General features: G+C 42.2%; 1 protein-coding gene across 1 annotated transcript in view; it reads left to right on the top strand.

Annotated features, from left to right (window-relative positions):
• gpc5c (glypican 5c) overlaps positions 1 to 24,528 on the top strand; it is a 93,979-nt gene extending 69,451 nt beyond the window's left edge. Inside the window, exons 8-9 of the mRNA XM_053437998.1 lie at positions 6,210 to 6,348; positions 21,800 to 24,528. Coding sequence (XP_053293973.1) covers positions 6,210 to 6,348; positions 21,800 to 21,987 — 327 coding nt within the window. The 3' untranslated portion in view covers positions 21,988 to 24,528. The remainder of the gene's footprint in view (positions 1 to 6,209; positions 6,349 to 21,799) is intronic.
• The last annotated feature ends 599 nt before the right edge of the window (positions 24,529 to 25,127 follow it).

Genomic DNA, 25,127 nt, shown 5'->3' on the forward strand with positions numbered 1-25,127 from the left:
TTGTTCAGGAGAATTTCTGCCTAAAGAAATATTCTTTCTATTGTTGTCTAGTCATCTTTCCTTGACTTGTCTAAATGATATCAAACCCACATTCTGCAAATGCAATCTAACTTAACCATTGTCTAAATTGACCAGAAGTGATGTGGCAACATTTGAAAGAGATACATATTTAGTGGCAGTAACTCCAACATCATGAATCCTACTCATGTAGGTATTAAGCTTTTCACCAGAAAAATGCCTGCAACCGCCAATATACATGATATCAATCACTATTGATCCACATCCAGACAGAGAAATATAAAACAGTTCTTATCATTGAAATAACATTTTCTAGGTTTTTGTGGCCTTGGCAAAAGTGCATGTGGTCGAGTGAGCGTCTCCATGTATCAACTCAAATTTGTTTGAGCTAATATTTATATAACAGCATGACATCTGCTATTTTACACAGGGATCAGAGAATTTCAGTTTTTCTTTTTGTTTTCTACAGTGTGTTATGGATTTCACATAAAAAGGTCAACACGGCAAAAATATGTCAGCTTTGGATCCCTGTTTTTGTTTTGGCCTCATCTTCAACCTCGGAATAGGACAACTTCAGAACAGTACTCGGCTCAGTGTTTTCTTATGCCTTTGAATTTGAAATCACTTTGGAGTCGTTGTGATTTTCCATGTTGTGGATGGCAATGCAGAGTGTAACTAAAGTCCAGAGTCCAGGATTAGCTTAATCTGCCAATCAGAGGCCCCCTATTGATTAAGAACTGTAGAGAAACTGCCTGGCCTTAACAGGCGCAACTAATCCACACAAACACAACATCACATGTCTTCCAGAATCAGCAGCTACGGATCACTAAGCTGTGCAGCAATCCACAGTTTTGCTTACAGCCTGACATTCTTCCTTGAATACTTTCTGCTACTTTCTCTCACTCTCCCTCCCTGTCAAACCTGTACTTTGGAAGAAATACCTTGTACTTTATTCCCCTTCGGCTGCCTTCTCTTGATCAGGCCGTCCGAGATCCATAGAGAATCGTAGCCATTTCCTCTGGAGACAGGGACACACACACACATGCTTGTTCGGTCTTTCAGCTGACATTTGTTTTGTTCAAAGGCTTCAGGAGTTTTCACAGAATGTGAGAGAATGTAGAGAATTCGAATTTAAAAGTCAGGAGGACTTTTGCAGACTTTCACAGATTCCCGTTGTCACTTTTTCCTTAGTTCTCCTCCAGCTTTTCCTTCCCATCTCCTCCTCTCGGTCCACACACGCAGTTTTACCACCACTGCCCTTAATGAGGTGATACTGTTTCAAATTGTCAGGGAAGAGAAAGACCACATGTCTCGATTTGGACGTGCAAGGGTTATGACTTATGATCCTGCTTCACCAGTTTGACAACCTCCTGCACGGAAACACACATTCTATTACACAACCACTGTGGCAGTTGCAGTGTTCATATACCATCCCTAACGGTCGCATTTTTAAATTTCATAATCAGATGTTCTCTTTCCACATTAAACTGGGTTGGTATCCATATTTGCCTCCTGGTTAAGTTCAACACACACATACGCCAACTTCTTCTCAAGTTGATCGGTGAACTCTTGGAAATGCATTTTAATTTGCAGAATGCATTCACATGCAGGAATTCAGCCCCTGACGCTCTCACCCTGCCCCGTCATCCTCTGACCTGAGCGGAAGGTTGAGCGGGGGGAGGAAGAGCCGATGGGGTGAGAGGAGACTCTAGAAAACATTTCATGATTTGGGATTTTATTCAAAGCCGTGTGGGAATAAATGATTTCTCTTCAGATGCCAGGTTAATTTCAAGGTAATCCTCAAGAAGGCTGGCAGCTTGTTTTTTTTTCCAACCCCTCTCTTTCCCCTCAGCGCCCTCACCTGCTTGCACAACTCCCGGAACCAAACTCCCCGACTTTGAACAAATTATTGTAGATTTCTCTCTCTTTCCTCCACATCCACTTCTCCTTTGTCCTCTGTCAGTCTCTTTTTTCACTCTGACATTTTCTCAGTCGATCTCATGGACGTATTGTCTTTAAAAATACTAAATCTACAACAAAGGGCCAATATGATTTACACGACGATGTCCCTGACACTGACATAGTAGAACTGCACTGAAGAGAAATGGCTTCACTTTAAATCTGCCAACGATGTTTAAGCAGGATGAAATGTATCATAAAAGAGCCTCAGTCACCCATTTGTCAACCAGAAGTATTCTCAATAGCCCATAATGCAGTGCAGACACGAGGAACTACACAAGTCTGCCAGTGTAGTTCAGTTTTATAACTAGTAAATAGCAATTTAGCTAAACTTTAGCAATTTAAATGCTCTACTACTTCTCAATAGGTGTAGGCTGTTGGATAACAGCAGCGCTATAATCCAACAGCATGATATTCAGCGTTGTGCCACATATCAGAAAGAAAGTCATGATAGAACAAAGACATCTGTCCCTGTAGGGTTACAGTCACACTGAATCTCTACCGTGTCACATGAAGCTGCTGCTGCTATTGAAATATTTTGCCCACGTTTTTTGCGACACATATAGTTCGTGATATGTATATGATTTTACTTTGGCGTGTTGGAAATTAGCATATGCTCCTTCGCATTAATGTGCGTTAACTTTCCCCAGATGTCGTCACTGTTTCCAAAAGAAAAGCCATTTTCAGAGACTTATCAAGATGATCATTGACACTCTGGGCAAAAGTCTTCTTGTGTTTCTTAAAGAAGGTCAGGAGGGAGAGAGAGAGAGAGAGAGAGAGAGAGAGAGAGAGAGAGAGAGAGAGAGAGAGAGAGAGAGAGAGAGAGAGAGAGAGAGAGAGAGAGAGAGAGAGAGAGACTATTCACTGCGTATAATTCATTCTGCAGTGTTCAAGAACTCATATTTCAGTAGTGTCCATCTGTCTTCCTGCAGCTCCAGGGACACATTAGAAATTAGCTCCTCTAATGTGTTGTTGGAATGAAACAGTTCACTTCCCTGTGTGCTAACCCTGAATTAACCACAGTGGAGCTCTGGCACTTTCTCAGTCCTGACTTCATCGCAACAAACCAACAAACTGCCCTGGCCAGCAGCCAACCGACAATTCTACAACGAGCCGACTGTGGTTTCCACAGCGACGGCGCCTTAATTGATTCCCTCTCTAATTAACATGCTTTAAGGACAGCTGGGCCAAGCGGCATTGTGTTAAACGTCCTCTGAACGGCCCGGTTATTAGCTTAATACCCAACTGGTTATCTGGATGGTGTTGGTACACAACATTCTGCTGTTCAGCACGGCGTTTTCTTGTGAACTCGCGGAATGCGAATTGGATTTATTCAGTTGCTCTGCATAATAAAGAGGCTTAATGTGTTTATCGTGGTTGCCGTCCAGAAACAAGAAAGACGTTTTCTCTCTCTTGCTGTCCATCTTCCATTATCTCTTATCTTTATTCTGCAGGCCTCTGCTAAAATATCTGGATTAATGCAGTGATAAGAGTCTAAATACTTTTTGAGTTGTTGTGCCTTCACCTGTAATTCATAGCAGCCGTCAGTTTCCTCGGAGTGTGAGGAGAAATATGAGTATGACACTTAACTTGGTATGGTTTACAGCTGAGGCCGGAATGATGTTTTTTATTGTGTCTCCTATGAGCCGCAAGTCCCCGAACCAAAGCTTGTCCTTATTTTGACACGGCCTATCGCATTTCAGCCTCAAAAACAGGTGGAACCCGGACTCACAAAGAGCCTGTCAACAGCTGTAATGTGAGCCTCTCCATAGCCATAAAGTGCAAAACTCTGAGTGAGCATTATTGTTCGCATTTTTTCAAAATAATCCTCTTGTACCTGACTGCTCAAAAACCGAACCATTCATTGACCGTCAGTGACTTCCAATTTATTTTGTGGTAGGCATGAGTGATATGTTTTAGCTGCTTGTGCTAAAGGGCACACTCCAGTTTCCCAGCCCTGCCTCGTGCTATGGCTGAACATGACTCAGTTCAGCACAGCGCTCATTTTCTCCCACTCGGGCCTGAGTGAAGGGGAGTTTATTCACCAATGAGATACATGACAGATGTAAAGAGTTAGAAAATTACAAGTGCCTGCTCGTGCTGGGATTGTGTCCGGTTTCCTCTTCCCCTCTCCTCAGCAGAGAGTGGTAATAACTACTCTGGCATTAAAACTAGAAAGGACACCGATAACTGCTCCTCTGATAACTTTGACATCAGCTGAGCTGTTGCAGAATAACTGTGACAGTCCAACATTTATGTGACAGTGTAGTCAAAGCTTTGTGTGAGTTTCTAACAAGGTGGGAAATAACCTTCTTTTTTTTTGTGAACATACCAGCCCCTGACAGATACGTTTTCATATCCACCAGCCCCTCAATAGCAAATTAATGTTTTGTGTCTGTGCACTGATGGCTGGTGCTAATTACCCACCAGGTATCTCATTAATTCTGTTTATCAGTTTAAGTCATTGACAGCCGTTTATATAATTATCTTCCAAGGTACGAAAGTTTGGACAGAAATATATCAGAATGTGTTACACCTACTCAGCGTGATTACACGATGTATACGAATATATCAACGTATATATATATATATTGGACTTTGTCTAATTGCTTATTAGTCAGAATGTTTAATTGTTCAGCTCAATATTGGTTCACAACTCTATCTTAAAGATCCAGTGTGTAGGATTTAGGTGAAAGGGATCAACTGGCAGAAAATGAATATAAAATAATCCTAGTGATGTTTTAACTAGTGTGTTTCATCTAAAATGTACAAATGGGTTGTTTTATTTACCTTAGAATGGTCAAGTTTCTATTTAAATACTATTTACATCATCAGCGGGTCCTCTCTACGGAGGCTGGCATGTTTTTTACAGTAGCCCAGACTGGACAAACGGATCACATTTTGAGTTTTTCATAAAAACATTTTGGGGTATTCAAAGCTAGATAGACTGACTGACTGGCATAATCTGGTGTCAATAACAAGGATAATAATGATTCCTCAACATCTCAAGCCAACTACCCACCCTCCACACCTCTCAGCATGTCTTTAGTGCTTGTTCGCTGCATGTGAAGTCCAGTTTTGTTCCAGAAGTTATATTTGCCTGCTTCTCATGAATGTTTGATAGCGTGCGTATGTGCACATGGAGCAAAAGGATGGTCAACATGAGCAAACCCTGTGTCTTCACATGCGTCTCAAAATCTGGTATCCGTGCATGTGTCCTGGCTTCAGACTCCAAAACACCATTTGTTCTGGAGTCAGGGCAGCTCCTCAGATATGCTGTGATGGAACAAAGACCACCTTGATGATGCTGGACAGCAGGAAGCGCCAGCAGGCGGTCCAATTAGTTTTCCCCATGCTGGGATGAGTGTTAAAGAGAAGTGCTTCCTGCCTCAGGCTGAGTCTTAACCCTGAACTCTGGTCGTGGTATGATGTGATATGCTTCCCACAAGTCCGGCTGTCAAATGAAAATAGTAAAATTAGCTGTGTCAAAAGATGCACGGCTAATGATTCACAATCTATTAAACTGTAAACTGTGGAAAATTCGTCGATGGTTTGATGCACAGTGATTCAAATTTCATAGATCGTAATCTTTTCAATGGGTGAACTGGATTATAAACTAACTTCAGGATTGCAGACGTTTTACGTGTGCAATGAAAACATGGTCAGTCCTACTATGCTGAGTATTAAACATACAGGACTTATCCAAACTGAACACGAGGAACCTTTTACCAGTTTGGAAAAAAAGAAGACTTATATATAAACCTTCTGTGTTGGGGGGGGGGGGGCTGTTTCTTAACCTTTTAATTAATGTCCCACCAAAAATGTGTCTGTAATTAAATGCAACACATCATCCTGCCACCCAGGGCCCTTGCTCTTGTACACCACCCACACTGCTCTACTCTATCCCCACGAGGGTATGTGTCATCTGATGGACACTAACATATACAAGGCAAGTTATATCTGGGCAGGAGCGATGTTGTGTCAACTTAAGAGCAGTAACGCAGGAGACACGAGGAGGCTCAGTGGTCCACTGGGACCCGCTGTTCCCCTGCTCTCCTTACTGGTATTATGTGGCGTTGCACAACATGGATTTCAACTGTCATAAATCAGATTTTACTCCCAGAGAGACTATAGGGGTGGAAACTGTAGAGAGGCAGATAAAACAAAAAAGAAGTTATATCGAACATGAACCAGTGCTTTATAGACCGTGCATTGCTGTGTTTGTGGTTTAGGAGACCCAGGAGAGGTTTCCAAAACTGGACCAGGTGGAGGACTGGGACGAGCTGGGCAGTGGGAAGTCTGAGGGCAGCTCCACAGGCTGTGATGACGAAGATGGATGTCAAGCCTCAGGAGACGGTGAAGACAATATCTGTAAGTGTCCTTCACTCTGCTAATAAAATACCCCGCTTGTTTTATCAATCACATCCCACATCATGTCCACAACAATCAGTGTGATGGTTTTAATTGTGCTCTACCTTTTATAATATGATTTAGTGCAGGTTATAACCATGAACACAGCTGCTTTAGATTTTTTCCGGGAATTCACTTTAACACAAGTTTTCACACCCTGCGATCCTGACTGCATCTCCTTGAGGTTACAGCAAAGGTGGCGACACAAGAGGTTCAAACACACACACACACACACACACACACACACACACACACACACAGACACACAAGAGGTGAAGAAGTGCTGGGACTTGTGTTGGCTTTGATGATAATCATTTGATCTCCTGTAGAAGCCTCATGTTAATCATTTCTAATTATCATGCTGGTACTGTTTATCTACACAGTCAAACGTAAGGGTTTGTTGTACAGCATTTACTTACTATCGAGGTAAGGGAGACAGAAATGTGCGGGCGCAAAAACACACTCAACCTCATATACACGAGGTCAGATATAAATGTTATGATTTTCTTTTTTTTTATGTGGGTGGTATAGGACATTCGGGGATACTGTGCGCTGAGGCATCCAAGCAGACAGGAGAATGTAACGAGGGGAAGGTCCAGTGATAAGCTAATTCTTTTTGGCTTCCCCAAGTGCAAGACTGCAGTAAAGTCAGATGCTGATTTAGCAGTCATATATTATATATATATATATATAGATATATATATATATATCTATATATATATAGATAGATACATAACATTTAGCATGTTTACCAACACAGAGGGCTTCATACATTAACATGTGCATAATGATGAGCATGCCAGTAAATACAACAAGACGATGGAGTGTGCTGGTCGTCGAGATGTTCTGAGCATGAGATTCAACATTATGGTAAATAATCTAAATGATTTATTATTTAAAAGTATACATTTATTATTTATGTTTATTTATTGTTATTTAAATTATCATATATAATATATATAATCAGTTCTATATCAGTTTATTCGACTTGGCCGTGGGAACAGCTATGAACCTACTGTCTCTACCTGTAGTTTGCAAGATTATATCATGTGTCAAGGAATATTTATGACTAGACTACTTCACCGTAGCTATAAGTATGGGGCAGCATAAGTAATTCTGCAACTCTGATATTCCTTTATATCTGTCGTTCTTGGACTTGGTCTTAAATATCAATCATTATGATCTCAACAAGATCTTAAATATAACCTACAGAAACGTTGGCATCACCGGATCTGTGTGTACAATTGCTGGTTTGGTAATCAAATCCTTAATGTTCTCATGTAACACGTTTTTTTTTCTCATGTAACTACTTGCAGCTTTTTGTAGACCTGTAAGTAAAGTACAAGGCCACAATTGTCAAAATTATACTATTCTAGCACAAAAAGCTAAAACGAGGCCTCATCCATATCAATTTATAAAATGTTATTAAAAGATACTATTCGCAAGATGTAAGGGCTCTAAATCAGCATACAAAAGATCACACAGCCAGTATGGTTTAAAACCAATAGTTTTCAAGGTGGCAAGGAGATGATCCATGCCAATATACAGCTAATGCACCAATCGATAGCCATTACACTCCCAGTAACACACTTCTCTGGACAGGTCCGTTCTGCCCTGCTCCTCGATGTGATGTGGATAAAACATGCCAGCCTTCTCAGAGCCCTGACAACAGAGGCAGTATCTCAGCAGGGGATAATCAATCAAAACCACTGTCTGAGATTTACGGAGCAACACTGATTAGGCTGTGCTCAAAGTACAAATCCATATCTTGGTGCGCTTTGTTCAGCTGTACTTGAGCTTTCAAAACAATGTTGGTTACACTATGCAACTTGGAAAGGTAACCGCCCTATTCGTATCTATAAAAACAAACTGCAGATGATGAGGCAGTTCTGACTAGATAGCTACTTTCAGACAACTCTGGAAAATCGAGTCTGGATATTTTCCAAGACTACCCCATATAAAATACGCAACCAGATATTGTCCAGGTCAGAACGGTCACAACAACAGGAATATATCGATAACATTCAGACTGTTGCATCTGTCTCATGTAACAAATGTTTCAACGTTCGACATTATTTTTGCTGTGGCACAGGCTCACACCGTTTGATTGATGGGTTGGCAGAAAACATTCCAGAAAACATCAGGAGCGATTGGCTTTGATGTTTGAAACCTCACGTACAGCCCCTACGGAAAGTTTCAGGAAAATGTCAGGAGTTCATGGCATGTCTGAAAGCAGCTTATGCCTCAAAGCAATTTGTTTCTCTGTGGACTATGAATGCTAAGAGCTGGACAACACTCCTCTGGAGTAAAGATACTCTATTTATATTGTCCATTTGCACTGGCCAAGGCTGGTCAAGTAATCCATGAACTTATCCATTATACTCACACACTCCCCTGCTAAGCACCATAAAGTGACCAGTTCTGCATCAAGAATTTCCTCCGACCATTTTCAAGACTTTAAAGCTCAATATACATCTTACATCTTGAGGCAATGTAGTGCTTGACACTTTAAAATTTGCATTTCAATCTAACAATGACTCATTGGGATTAAAATATGTTAAAGAAGAGATAGAAAAACAGAAAAAAGATCGTCTGATCTATTATTCTCTCATGACTTCACAAACATTGGTTTAACCACTATCGATACAAGCAACAACCTTGGCAACTGTTAAAGGAACTCCTTGTGTTGGTGGGATTGTAATGCATTGCAGTGATAGGAGGCATATTTTAACTTCCATCTGCCTGTTCATTTGTATGCCTCTGAAGATGTGGCAGAGCTCCCAAGGTCCATGTTAAAAAGGGGGCATGACCACCCACTGTTCTGCTGAGGGAGACTTCATTACATGTTAATGAATAGCACTAATCTGCAGAGGACAGACTGACTGTCTCTATCATCACTCAGATATGATGGAACCGCTGCAAGTCTTATAGGAGATGGGATTCATGCACACAGCCCTCTGCGTTATCAAATTATGCAGATATATGAGCTTCTATATATACTGAACTAAGAATAGTTGTGAAAACCAAAGGATTGCAGGCAACTATAGGAACACGGAGCTATATATATATGTATATGTATGTGTAGGCTTGAGAGAGGGCGTTGGAAAAGTCACATTCTTTTCACATACTCCAATTTGCTCTCCTCTACTAGAAGAAAGCGCAGTCTGATTGCATGATCTCATGCCTGTTTGATCGCGGTTCAGATCCCGCTACTTTTGCCTGGAGACATGCTAGTGTACTTTGTGCGCCAACTAAACAAGGCCTGGTCATGTACGAAGCCATGACCACAACCAGGGACAGGAGAATTATTCAGTGACTCTTTAATGAACCATATCATCCCTTCTGCCCTGCGGCTGTGAGGGCCTCCTCTGTGGTACATTTTGTGGCGTGACTATGGCTTATTAACTGTATTAGCCCAGGAACACTTATGGCTGCTCTTTCCGAAGGAGCTATTCATTTGTAGCTTCCCTATTAACACATTAATCTCTAAAAAAAAGACCCACGGTGGCACATTAGACTATCTCTCCATTAGAAATCGAAAGGAGACTCCTATTGTCTGTGCATTTGAATGCCTGCTTCCCAACAGTCTTGAGTGAGTTTCTGGTACAGTGGATGCAGCCTTTTTCTTTTCCCGGCCTTTTGTGCAAATCTGAGAAAACAGACGTGGAAGAGATGTTTTTCCTTTTGCATTGAAAGTGCAAGGGAAGATGGGAATTTGATTTTAGTCTTCATAAAATGTTAAAGGAGTTTAGGGTGGAACATGGGAGACAAATAAAATCCCACTGTACCCGTTGAGTTTGAGTGCGGCATGGTTTTGTCTGTGCTGCTTTTGAGGCAGTCCACCTGGAAAAGGTGTGGGAAGCCATGAAAATACAGAAAATACACGCAGGAGAAAAGCAAGTTATCCATCTCAGATTGGGAGGAGAAGCACACACATGGATAAACACTGTCTGTGATTGAGCCAGAGGGATATGCAGTGAAAAAGTGTGAATCGTACAGCCATGGAAGTACAATTCTCTTCTGGTAACAAACACCATCTGTCAGGAACACTGGTGAGCTCATCAAGAAAGTGAAGACACCCCTGGCATTGCTCTCACTCGCTGCACTTCAGTCGCTAAACCTGTCTATTAGCATGGAGCCGCTAGCAATGCTTGTCTTGCTTTGCCATCCTGTTCAAGAACATAATTACCTACATGTGACAAGAAGGGAAGATTTATGAGAGGATCATTCTGATTCTGTTTTTCTCAGAGAGAGGGACAAATATACTGACTTTACTCTCCTTGCATACCTTCACACAGAAGGAAACAGCTGGTCGTGTGTGTGTGTGTGTGTGTGTGTGTGTGTGTGTGTGTGTGTGTATGTGTATGTGTGTGTGTATGTGTGCGTGGTGTAAACCTGACCCTAAGGGAAGTAAACTCCGAACACTAGTTCAAATTCACAGCTGCTACTCTCGTGGAGTGTTTTTTTTAGTATAGCGGAAGTTGCAAATTTTAGTCTACATCTAAACACACACACATACTTGGTTTTCTCCTTTGTGAGGACACAACTACATACTGCTTTGCCTTGCACTAACCTTCTTCCTATCCTCACGTAAACCTAATTATTATCTTAACCCTTAAATTGGTATCCCTTACAGTCCTTTGCAGTTTAGTCAGGAGACTGACCAAAATGTCCAGACTCTGGAAGGGCTAATTGTCACACTGGTCTTCAGAAAGACAATCGTACACCTTCGTGCATTTGTCATATATCAGTGTTAGGGGACATTATAGGCATGCATTTACTAGAGACTAATCAGAAGGCCCCAATCAGCTATTTATACATTTAAGTCAGAAGGGCACCTACTGTATTTGAGACTTGTTTTCATTATCCAGCAAGTCCCAATTTTCCTTTCACCCTTTTTTGTTCATTCACACACACAGGCTTTCTTGTAGGGAGATATTAATGTGTCTGATATGACCTTGAATATGACTTTGATTCTGTAATCCAGTGTCGTACCATTCAAGTATGTTTTTGAGTTGCCGCTGTGTTTGTACCTGAATGTCAAAGGAATGGAGAGAACGTCTCTCCACAGACTATAAGGCTGTAAAGGTGTGCCACAGCTGTTCACCCTGGCAGGGGAAGTACATTCCCAACAATAGCATCTGCATGGGCAGGATATGGTCAACCTTACACCAGTGTTAGCAGGATTACAATGGATTGGCCCCACATTTACAGCGGCATGCTTTTGCTCTGGACCCAGCACGCACTGACCTTTCATGTGAGAAAACTGGAGATTAAGGGAGGAGAGTTGAAAGTTGTTGTTGGAGAAAGGACAAATGGTCAAAAGTAGAAAATGCTGGAGCAGGAAAACGCTTTGAGAGGAAAAATGCGGGGTTAATACCCTAGACCTGTATGACGTGATGCTGGAGTACAAGAGGTAACAGAGGATTGGGAGTTCAGCTAACGTGAAGATAAAAAGTTAAGAGTTGAGGTTCAGAGAGGATGACTGTACAAACCTATGATTCAATCTAGCGTGAGAGGGTGTATGAGGGATTTGGTGCTCGTATTCTCTGCCAGGCTGGGTAGACCCAATCCAATCCTCGTTCTTCCCATCCCAGGACCTGGAACGAGCCGGGGCCTCAGAGGACTAGCGTGTGTAGAGGCCGGCTGGACAGCAGATGTCCCATTGCGGATATTACCAGTAGGACTGCCATTAACCCTAGCCTTTCATCTGGAGCTCAAGGGGCTGAGAGAGAGCTCCGTAGGGCAGAGCAGGGCTGGGGAAGAAGGAACCAGAGGATCAGAGATGGCTTTGGCGGGGCAGGGAGATGGTCTGGTTTGCGTATGGATGTGGGCGGAGTAAATTACAATTTCTCGCAGATATTCCGACTCATCTGTGACACAGCTAGTGAATAAGATTGCACAATATTTGCAATACTTACCCTGAGAAAATCTATGACTTATTCTAAAAAATATTTCTGTATTATTCCATATGAAACTAATTTGTGGAAATATATCTTACTAGCAAAACAGTTATAGTGATAATTTGAAATATGTGCTCAACCCATTTGGAGCACTACAAATACCTGACAAATATTATGTTTTATTGAACCTTTTTCTTCTAATTTACACAATAGAATTTGTTATCAACTGTCTCCAATTTCCTGCTGTCTCCATCCATCCCTTTTTTTTGTGATCTTCCACCCAGCTTTTCAGTAGTCTCCTCTTTCATCCTAGCTTGGCACATTCTGCCCCGTGGCTTTTTTATGGCACTTTGAGAGCATATTAGCTTGAAGGGCTCCCTAGGCATGAGGTCATCAGAGGAGAATGGTTCTCATTAGCCAGCATCATCATTTCCTCTCTAAGCAGTATCATCGAGACCTTTATGAATGAGCCTCTCCAGCACACCTTTGGGATCCTGTTTGGGAAACACTAAGAATCTTCGGTGTAAGGAATTGTTAGGAGTTACGACCTTGGAAGTTAGTTAAAATACGATATGTAGAATTTAGCATTTTGTATAATTGCTAGGAAGTTTACTAGCCGAGAGAAAAGGAATGCTAGTGACTCAGTGCTCGGATTTTGTCGCCACATAAAAGTCTTTAACTACAGTACCACAAAAGCAGCTCTTATCCACTTATATAGTGAGAAATCCTTACAACATGTGCAGGTTCCCAAGCAGTAAATGGCATTTTAAAGATGGTGTCCAGACTCATAAAGATTTTTTTATTGAAAGCTGCAAATTCAGTAGATATGACCTGAAATTTATTGTGTGCTTAACATGCTCATACACCACCCTTCTCCGCAACTGCAGCCAGGCTCAGATTAAACTTGTCACTGTTCTCATTGGGACCAGAATTAATCAGTGCTAAATGGATTTATGGAAATGTCTTGCTGCAAGCTACACACACCAAGAGCAAAAGCTACAACTGAGGCAACTTTGTGACAGCCCTAGTCTATTAAGGCGTCTTTATTAATGCTTGTACCCATGCAAGCGGCTGGTAGTTGAGATGGGGATTGGCTGGGATGGTGGGCGGGGGAGTTGCATGAGTTACCTTCTCGACTCGCCTGCCTTGCCCGTAGCCCAACCCTGGCTCCAAACACAAACTGGCATTCCTGCCGTAACACAGCACTGAGAAAATAAAGACAGACATTCCATTGATATTGAAAAATACTGTTGAAGGATAAGCAGGGATGAGTCTGATCCTCTTTGTCTCAGTTCACCCTGGTATGCAGGGGGAAATACAAACTCAGTGGGGAGAAAGGGAAAGAAAGCACAGAGGGAGTTGGGATGGAATTCTCCCAATGAGGCAGGCACCTTGAATAGCAAACTCCAAAAACTCAAACTTGTCTTAAAGCAAAACCACGATCAGTCTATCTGCTTTAGATATCAGAGCTGCATTAGCATTGCATGATTGGTCAGATAATGGAAGCTGGAAGCAATGAGCCAATTTTTGTATTGACTACCTGCGGTGGGAGTCTATGTGTGTGGTCTTATAAATGTGTATCTATCAAAGAGACGCACATGGAAGACAAGTCACTTAATTAAAAGCCCATCCTATTGACCAGCAGTGAGAGCAGCAAAGACTTTCTCTCTTATCCATAATTGATTTGGCAATTAGAGCTGAACCTGGAGCGGACTGTCAGGCCCGCGGGCCAGGAGGGGACTGACCTCTCACTGCTTCAGCTGATTACAGATCAGATCAGAAGGCCCACTGACAGTGTAGGTAATGTCGTACGCGTGCATAACTTGTTTCTAAAACTGCAGTCAGTTATAAAATCAAAAGTATACATCAAAGTATTTGACTCACCCCCACAAAATCAAACATTTATAACATCACACCATGTTTTTTTTTCTTCTCCTTTCTAACCCACACAGATTTCTGAAAAACCTTTGAAGTTGAAGAAGCGAGCATCACTTAGATCGTATTAATTCATAGGAGGCCGTTCACATGGACTTACACAAGTTTGCAATCTATTCTCTGCTGCTTGCTGCTGTGTGGCTCCTGCCTCTTGGTGTCACTGACAGGGTAGCACCCTATTGACAGTTTACACACTAACGCACTGGAAAATATTTTCCACAATTAAGCTTATATCCTCTGAACCATTGAAGTCATCATTGGATCATTTGCACACAAGAAAAAAAAGGAAATGCTCTGTGCAGTTTAAGAGAGAGGGAAAGGGAATATTATTTATCATCAGAGTGCACTGATTGGGGGATTGCAGTGGGCAAGAGAAGAGATTTGTGTGTGGAATGGTAAGAAGGAGACACACACAGCAACAATATCTCCTGAGTGCTACCTGATGTGCACTTCCTCCTGACTATAATGGATGGCAATAAAGTGTGCGCATGCATGTGTGTCTCAGTGAGGGAGCAAAATAATATGAATGTGAGTTTATCTCTGCATCCTTCACGCTTGTCTGTCGACAAGGACAATCTGACACCTGCCGATGCAATGAGGCATCTGGTGTTTGAGTGCAGGCAGGTGTAGTGTTGGCCGTGTGTGTCTCAACACTGATATCCTCCAAATGGCCAATGAGTGCCCTGGTGGGGAATGCGGTGTATGTGCCGCTGTAAGATCGAGAAGTTGCACTCCCTCCTCTGTTGCATAGAGGTTGCTTTCTCCTCAGGAGTCCCCTCCATCTTGTGAATCTGTCACATTGACTGGTGGAGGTCACTGTCCTCCCAGGGCCCCTTTAGCCTATTTGTTTCTGTGTGTATGTGTTTGTGTGTGTGTGAATCTAGGGGAGTAAATCTTAATCTTGCCAAGGAGCTTAATAGTCTAAGAATCGCAGGGTAGATTCCATTGCACTGATCCCCGCTCTGGAGTTGCCATGCTGCTGTGCCCGTTGCTAGGTTAGCTGCAGGCTCTGATGTGTACCCCACTGGTGCCCCTGTATTTTTGGCCCTTTAGCCCCCCGAGTGGCCTGCCAGAGTACCAGTCCTGGATTCCCTACGCAGGTTGCCTGTTAACCAGAAGGACAGTTCCCAGAACAGCGACTTTGTGTGTATGTGTGTGTATGTGTGTGTGTGTGTGTGCAGGGAAATACAGTGCGTATCTTAGAATACAGAACAAGGAGATTAGTTTGATGGGTTGAGGAGCCCCAACCTGACATGGCACCAAATAAAGAGTGACCATAGACAAAAAGAGCACCAAGATGAATGGTCAGTCATGAACTGCGTGAATGCATCCTTTCCTTCTGCCCACCCTTTAACCTTAGCATCCATTGTGAGAAAGTGTGTGAAAAGAGATAAGGAAACATTGTGTGAGTTCTTGGAAAGGTAAATGTCCGTGTGTAAGACAGTTCAAAAGAGGCATTGAAAATACATTGTGACCCATAGAGTTTTAACATTCTCCTGATGTACCAAACAGTGTCAGGACAGCCTTGATCCATTGCCGAAAGGATCAGCATCCATCTTTTATTAGTGTTCAAAGGTCTGATTGGAGACTGATTGATTGCCATTTGTCTTAGTAATACTGGCTTTACCTAAGAATTGAAAACACTTGTATATACCGTGTGTCGGTGTCTATGGACCGTGTACATTAAAGTATGCTGAAAATATATGTTTATGAGAATATTGCAACCAAGGAGTAACTTTGTTCACTGAATGGATGTGTACTCTGAGGATGTATAAAGACCATTCCTTTCCTAACAGCAGACCGTCTGATTGCTGTGCTGCAAAGGAGAGCAGCTGAGCAGTTCATCTACACAAACATCTTCCAAAACTTCTTTGGATAAATGACAAATGTATAATCACACATCATGGTGAATCATGGTCAATAGAGTGTAATGGTTCAAATCATTTCATAGCGTTTGAGAAAGCCTGAGCTGGAACACATGGAACACACATTGGCTGGTTGCATAATGATCTCTTTACAGCAAATAAGGATTTATCTGGCAAATCAACAGTGCCATTATTTGGCCACTTACCAGAGTTGTCACAGAGGAAGTGGAGGAACAGCTGTCTCTGAGGCATCCTCACAGCTCTCGGACTTAAACTGGAACCGAGCACACACTCGTCTACCAACTAATTCAGACAGCATGTCTGCATCTGTGTGTTTGTACATGCACTATGAACGTGCGTAAATTGTTTTTTGCCTCTGTGCTTGCTTACATATGTGTTTCTGCCTGTGTGAATGATTAAAAACAACGAGTCAAAGGTCACCTCTCTTAATGAAACATCGCCATGAGGCAGACCCAATACCCTTGTCAAAATTCAGGACCATGAGTTGCTTTACAACCCCCGCCACCCCACCCTGCTCTGTATCCGTCTCCCATCAACAGCTTCGCAGGGAGAAAACCTGCAAGGTCAAGACAGGGTGTGAGACTAGAGAGAGGAATATGGTGAGAATGAGAGAGAGAGGAGGAGCAAGCTGTTGACCTCCACCCACCTCCATCACACTCCCCCTATGTGCCGTAAATTAGCGCTCTACCTTCTGGCCATGTTTATAATTGTACCCAGCAGGCGGAGGAGTGAAAACTGCTCTTGGTAAACAAGCAACTCTTCTGTTTTCACACGCAACTTCTGTGGTTTGGTTAAGTTAGTTAGTCTAAAGTAAGAGTGGGATGCTACAAGACAATTCTCATTCAGAGACAGCACTGCACAATTAAATTGAGCAATATCTAAGTTTATAATGGATACAAGTCTACAATGCCAGTATTCTGCTTTCTGATTGTGTTTACAGCACAACTCACTGGAATCTGATCTTTTCCAATTCGTTTTATGGCCACTTTCATATGTGGTCCAAATCTACCCTGGTCAGATCACTGGACTATTAAACAATGAGCTTGATCGTGTTTTGGGTCATAAACTGTTACTGCTGCTTTTAAACTCCGGGAGTAGAAATACTTCTTAACTGCCATTTGTTGACTTTAACTTCCAACAACTTACACTTAAAACTGCACACATTGACTTCAGTGGCCCCGATGTTGTTTACTTCCATACGATATGCTGCGTGTTACGTAGTAATAATGTGAAAGGACAAGGTTTGCAGAGTCAACGTAGCGTCTGAGTGTGTTGTCTTGTCTATGCGTGACACAATGACAAGAAGTTGGACAAGATCTTTTAGTTTAGGACATTTACTCTCTTCCCTTTACATAGATTAGTGGATTTAGACTATGCGGCAGCAGTGGCTGGGTGCTGACAAACCAAAAGAAGCACAAACGAGATGAGTGAAGGAAAGAGAGAGCGAAGAAAGCAGCAGAAAAATTAAATGGCTGACCGGACAACCATCATGCAATTTTCTGTCCCTCAGAATTTTTCCAAAGTAATGATGGCCAAGACGTTTGTTATTCCTCCCACTCACCTTCCAACCCTTAGTCCTCCCTTCCTCTCGCTCCCTACCCTCCAATCCCTCCTTCCTCTTGGCAAGAACCCGGGGTCCACCTCTTCCTCGGTGCAGTGTCCAGGCTTGTTAGAAACAGCTGTTGTTGCTCCCGGGCCAGAGGGATATGGAGTCTCCTCCAAACACACAAGCTGCCCCTGGAGAGGCAATAATGGCAAAGGACACTCTGAACCATTTCTCACACACTTGGCCAACAGAGAGGTCAACAGGGTGGCAGAGGGTATTGTGTTGTATCTGTAGTAGTAAAGGTAACACAGTCCCTGTATGAGTGTTGGATGTTCAGATGGATGAAGGGACATGATGCCTCATCCTCTTTCTTCTCACGACCCTGTCTGCTGCAGGCTTTAATGACAAATGAAAGCTCCCTCAACCCATTCTTTATACTACTACAGGGCACAGACACACACATTTACACATTTCCTCTCAGACATTAATGTCTGTGATCTCTCGGCATCTATTTGTCTCCCACGTTTGCTCTGCCCTGTTCTCGTTTGTCACTGTCACCGTTTGCTGACTATAATAAAGCTTTTTACCAATTAAATCATATTTATCTTTTACTGGTAAAGAGCATATGTCATTTAGTGTTGAATGTTGTTGTGATGGGAGAAGCACGGCGGTGAGCCATCATGTATCCTTGATGCAAGCGACATCTCTCTCATGCTGAAAATCAAACCAAACTATTTTCCTCTTCTCACCCTTTACATCATCTTTCACTCCCTTCCACCCTCTGTTTTTCTGCCTCGCTTGTTCTCTTTCCTTCTTTAGGGGATTTAGACATGAGCCAGTTCATGAAACACAGCTTATCTGCTAACATTATCTCATTATGACAACAACATCACATTCCATTATCCTCCTGCCACTCTTGGTTTTCGGTTTTTGATGTGCTTCACGTTGTTTCATGCTTTTGGGGACTTAACTATTTCAATGCGCCTCTTTTTTTCCTCACATCTCTACTGCCTCTACTGCTCTGGTTTATAACTCTGGTCATGTCATTTCTCTTAACTAGGGCTATGCTAGAATACTTCACATATCCTTATGATATAATAATAAGCATCAGAATAATATTTAAATATTAACATGACGCAACATTTTAACACAATGTGATAACAGTTTTCATCACAATCTGTAATATCTTTTTCAAAAGTAATATGTTTTTTGTATTAGCTGAAAACGAAAATTAGTATAATTCAAACAAAATTTAACCACATATAAATCTTGGCCTTCCTTGCAGTAGAGATTAAGATTAAGACTTAATCTACCGAAATCTACCGAATTAAATTGTTCTCTTGCTGGAAAGTAATTTCTCCAAGTTTAATATGGTGCAATGCATTATCAAGTTTCTATTTTGTAACTCTTGATTTTCCCTCTGTAACAAAAATATTTCATTTTTCATCAAGACCTCAAACAAGTGATAATGTTACCAATTATTTCATCCTTACAAATGTTTGAATCTAAAGCAAGTTCTCTACCACTGTACTGCATCAGTGATCCATATTGAAAATCACAGCAGCACATGAAAACATCTGTGTAACAGTTTGTTGTGTAATGTAGTGTATATTGTGAGATGTTATTTTGCTTGGGGCATTTTAAACTATATGAGACTTTAGGTAAAATAAAGTTTGGCACAAATGGTTACATTAGTTTACATTAGATGATCGGTTTTAATGCTTCCAATTTTATTATATTTAACAGATCACAAACCCGTCAACCAACAACATGCATTCTTGAATAGCTACCAAAGACTTGTTCCAGTAATTAGCCCCTTGGGCAGCCTGCAGTGGAGATGTATTAGTGTTGTGTTGTACTGCTGTCTTCTGACATGTCTCTGATGAGATGCAGCCCATTTCCACTGAAACAATAACAGCAATCTGATTTGGGATAAATGATGTCTTTGTCTATTGTCTACTGGAACAACACAAAACCATTGGCACACACTTCTCTCTCTCTCTCTAGAGCCCTGCCAAGCCTTATTCAGACTTGCATGCACATAAAACCCAAGTGAATAATAGGGATGGGTTGAAGTACATCCTCAGTTCTACAGAAGATATACAACAAAATTATTACACGTTTGAATATGGCGTATCACTTGACATATCCAAAAAACAATTTATATCTGTAGGGAAGTGATTTAGTTTGCTATGCAGAACTCTATTTTCGGTTTCCTATTAACGCAACGTCTACCACACACCTGGCTGTCGAGTTGTTTGGCAGCCAAGTTCACAGATGGATTTAGACAATCCAGACAGATTGGTTTACACACCCAGGCTGGTCTCAATCCCTGCAAACCTGGCCTCTTTTTGTGACTGCCTAAAGAGACATTTTGACACTGATCATTGTCAGTAGTCTGATAAATTGTTTACTCCCTGACACAACACACACACCCGTTCTTTCCTTCACCCTTGACTGCACGTGTGTTTTGCTGTATCCTTTGGGATCAGCAAACCTTGATGTCACCTCATCTATCTTTGGGCGCTCACACAGGGATTTCTGAGCCTTTCACTCCTGCAAGAGGGTACAAACTAAATGTATGACACTTGTATCACCTGGGCCATGCATGTTTATCGGATTTTAATGGTGAATTTGTGTGCTGAGGGTGGTCATCTGTCTTTAATCCAATCATGCACATTTTTAGGTTGGGTTTGGTGTTGAAGAGGAGCAGAGAGTAGGATGCATGATTACTTTCAGACAACATGTTTTTACCCCCCAGAGAAAAGCAAAGTAGCTGCTTAGAAGCAAAGCAAGGCAGCATCAAGCGTGAGGCAAGTTTCTTTGCCAGATTCAGTCCCACACAGTTGTTATTTTCCCATCCAGCGCCCATCTTGTTTAAATAGAAAAGGCACCTGTGCTTGATCTTAAAATTAGGTGTGGCCGGGCACATTGTTGCTACACGGCCGAGAACGTGGAGAGCGCTTGTGCTTTTGACAAACCAAAACCTGGTCTGAAGTCAGGGGTGCGGTAGGTCACTGGTATTTTGAGGACGCATTAGTAATATGAGACAGGTGCACAGCACACGTTCACCCCGTTAAACCCACAGATTGCCTGCAGACCTGGCAAATGCACCATTGTCGTCACTACACCTGGCCTTCTATTGGTTTGGGAACAGACTTGTTGCACAAAATAACACTAGGGCAGAACAATTTTAAATCTGCACACAGATGCAGTGTGAGCGCAAGGAAAAGACCTAAAGAATCTTTCACCAGCAGAGAAAATCTGAGCACAAACAAGCGCCATTTGAGTGCAAGAACACATGAAACATGAAATCAGCAGTTCCTGCTCTCAAACTGAAAGACCACACTCTTTAATTAAGATAGGAATGTCTCCCTATCTTGCATCATGTGCATAAGACAATGATGTGTTCATTGGACTAAAGCCCAACAAGAGGGATGGTGTATGTTCACAACCAGAGCTGTGATATTGTGATATCAAAGTTATTAAGCTTGATAAAGTGGAGGAGGTATGAGTCAAGTCCTTTTTCTGGAAAGCTTTGATTTCACTGATGTCAGCAACAAAGTGTTTGTGTGGCCAGCTTTGTGTGTTGGTGTGATTTGCGGGGCCTGTGATAAAATGGCTGCTTAAAGGGTGCTGTTGGAGATAAGACAACCCATCAGTCCACCACAGTGTGTTTGTGTGTGGGTGAAGAGTTTTTTATTTTGCTTTCTCTGTAGGGCAGAAAAAAAACAAAGATAAAAGGGATTTACTAACTCCAAAAAGAGTTGGTAGATTGAGAGCCCAGTAGCACTGCACATGCATTTTTAGAATTTTTTCAAAGCACTGTTCAAAATAAATTACGGGTCCTTTCGACTAAAGCAGCCGCAGCTGTGCTGCTTCAGATTCACATATGAACTCACTTTAACCGTAACAGACGTAATCACACATCATTTTCATGTCAGATTGTTTTTGAAAATCCTCGGAGAGAGGTGATGGTAATGGTGATTGGAGATGATGAGCCCTTAATATACAATTTTATAAAACCCGAAGGACTCTCAACATTAAACCATTATACCATGATTACAGTGATGCGCCAAACCATTTATCTGTGTCTGTCTCTTCTCTTCTCTCTCTCTCTCTCTCTATCTGTTCTCCCCCAGCACACACAGACGCTGCCAGTGAAAGGAGGCCCGTCGGCAGAAAGCCTGGAGGTGACAGCCCACACGAGAACCCTTCCAGGCCCCCCTCGGTGAAGGTGAGAGGGGGTTCGCCGTCTGCCAGCTGGGCACGACCCTGGAGCCTTGCACTGCTCCCTGCTGCCCTTTGCCTGCAGTGGACCCTGTTCTGAGGCCAGCACCGGCTGTGAATCCCCCTTCACCTTCTAGGAAACATGCAGACAGACGTTCATATCATATAAATCACATCACGGTATCCTTACTCCTGTCCTCAATCTGCACGGGTGGAAAGTAGCGATGGAGAAAGGAGAGAAGATGGAGACGGAAAAGAGAGGAGGACAACATTGTAGATGGGGGGGGGGGGGCTCCTGCAGGAACTTTACTGATCCCATGCACGGCCATCTACAAAGATTATGCCTGCTGCTTCCACTAGGCTGTTCTGGGATAAGATATGTGTGTATAACGGACACCAATATAGTCCTGCAGCTCCTTGCTCCACTCACACTCAACACGTACTTCATAGTTCAGAGCAGGACTTCATCAATATGATTTTACTTAAAAACACATTTCGACGCACGTTCATGTTTTCTACACAGAGCTGTCCTCGTCGTCTGCTGCTGGATTTTACTTTCAGGCTCATCACAGCCCTTTGCCAGCCAGACTGAAGAATTCTGCTTATTTGAAAACTCAAACCTATTTTCTTTTTGAGGATTAAGGAATGCATGATAGATTGATAGATCAATCCCAGGTGCCTGGCCCAGCGCAGCAGATTGGATATACTCTGACTGTGTACCCTGGCAGGGATTAGAATGTAATGAGTTCACAGATAGAGCACAGGCACACTTGCACGGTTGCAACACATTGCGCAGACAAACTAGGTGTGTATAGTATGTAACTGTATATAGGTGGAGACATTTGATGGGAGTGTGTGAAGTTTTGATTCTGCAAAAATGCTCTTAACTGATTTAGATGAATGGGTTTTTTCTTTTGTTTTTCGTCCTGCAATGAATGGACTGTGTTGTCTGCTGTCCACACTGTGTAGAAAACAATGCAAAACAGACTACAGAGATTTAATTTCTATAACAAATAAAGCAGGAATGTACATCATTTACCAACTCAACGCCGTGAAATGAACGGACACATTTTGGTCCACACATTGTTGATTTTTATGATGTTTATCCTGCATCCAGTTGTGTGTGTTTGCTTGTTGAATTGCATATTAATGCATGTATAACCTTCAAGGTTCTCCAAATCTCTATGATGGGATCAGGCCTTTCTTCAGATAGCATAACACAAACGTATATTTTCAAACCTGCAATTTTTCACTGACCTTTCTTGATCAAATGATTGTTTGGTATTTGAAAACAAGAGGCAGGTTGGGCAGCAGATTCAAATGCAATTCAACATATAAAAACATTACTTTTACATTATTGGGTGCATCTATTGTTTGATGTAATTCAGTGGCAGCCATTGTATAAGTCCTTCAAGGATTGTATTGTGTAATGTCTCCTGTTGTGGATTCTTCTTGAATATCAGGGCAGCATGGCATCTTCCTTTAAGGGGGCTCTGGGTTCAGGGTTGGGACGGAGCCAGTTCCTGCTTCAAACCAGTTCTTTGTGATTTGACCGTCAAAGAACTGTCTCTTGGTAACAAACAAAAAAAACTGGTTCGACTCTGGCACCAACCCTTTGCTGGACTAGAAGAAAGAACTGCTTACGTCAGGGACTGGGGATGGGATTATTATACCTTTCATGTGTAGCAAAGAGACACTGTAGTCCGTGCTAGTGACGTATAGAGTTATTTTGGAACGTGAAAAAACAAAGTTAGACCAGTGTGGAGTTTTCCGGTGCCTGTGAGGGTGTCCTCTGGGTACTCCGGCTTCCTCCCCCACTTCAAAGACATGTAGTTCAGGTTAATTGGTGACTCTTAAGTGCCTAGATAGTTGTGCATGTTAGGCAGATTGGTCGATTGTCTCTATCTTGGTTAAAGTCCCTCTTGGACCCTTGAGGAATAACCGCTAAAGGAAGCCCAAATGCCTGCTGACCATCCTTGGAATCCAAACAGTTAAAGGGCAAATGATCACTTGTTTCAAACGATCCCTCGTGACGATGGAACAAAGGGGGAAAAAAACAACCCGTGTGACTTGTACAATGGCTTCCTCTGTATACCAGGTTCGTTCCTTGTGCAGATGAGGATTTTCTATGCACAGATATATGGTACAGCAGTGTGAGTGAGGATGATGAATGTATGGCCATTGCTATGCAGATGCAATATTAAAGCTGACTAAGCCCTGCACAGATACAGTATCTAAGCTACGGGCTACACACACTTTAAGCTTGACATGGGTCTATGAGCAGTGATATACCTCTTCCATTAACTACACTTTATTCTAGACAACTTGTTCCTGTCTCTACTGACAAGAGATTCACCTTTAACTCTGCCTGTATGTGTTCAAAAAGGATGACCCGCTTAACCACACGCAAACATATACAAATGTCTATTAAAGGCCTGTGCTTAATGAGGAATGATGATTACTACCTTTACAACGTAAGGTCTCTACAGTTTAAATGTGTCACATTTCATGTTCTGTAACCACGTTTGTTTAGTTCCTATAATTTGCTCCATGTTGTTCCAGACTGGCGTTCATTGCACCCACAGGTCACTTACAGCCCTATACCCTCGCATGTGTATAAATGTACATATTTTAAGTCACTCATCACTTGTTTTGTGTCTCATTTCCTCTCTTTTGTATCACTATGATACAGTGCAGTTGGGCTCTATTAAAGGTGCTCTGCTTTTTTGTGCTCGTCTCAAAAGCCTCTCCTTCAATAGTAAATCCGCCACGATGGACACTCACAAACAACCGATTTTCTCCGGAGAACGTGTTTATGGACGGCTCTACACACACCTGGCACACCCACACAGGCCTTTAACGCTCATTAGTCCTGAATAATTCTCCTCTTAGGCTTGTGTGGGCCTGTGCAGACCACACTTGATTGACATTTCCCTCATTCTCCCAGACTTTTTGTTAATTATCTAAATCCCAGCCTAGCATCACCAGACTTCCACCTGACTTCAAGTTAAATCAGCCATAACATGTAAAAACGCCTGCGTGGGCGAGTATGCAGCGAAACATTTTTTTTTCATTTTGATATCGCACACATTCATCCTGTCGGTACAATCGAAGCTTTAACATTGAGGTGGCCACACTTGAAACATCCACTGAGGCTTAATGAGCAGTTTAAGTTTGACATTGATTTAATTCACCGGCTGGAGCAATTAGCTTAGCTTTGCATAAATACTGGGAACAAAA

Source organism: Pleuronectes platessa, chromosome 13 (genome assembly GCF_947347685.1).
Source record: "Pleuronectes platessa chromosome 13, fPlePla1.1, whole genome shotgun sequence".
In the NCBI taxonomy this organism is placed as follows: domain Eukaryota; kingdom Metazoa; phylum Chordata; class Actinopteri; order Pleuronectiformes; family Pleuronectidae; genus Pleuronectes; species Pleuronectes platessa.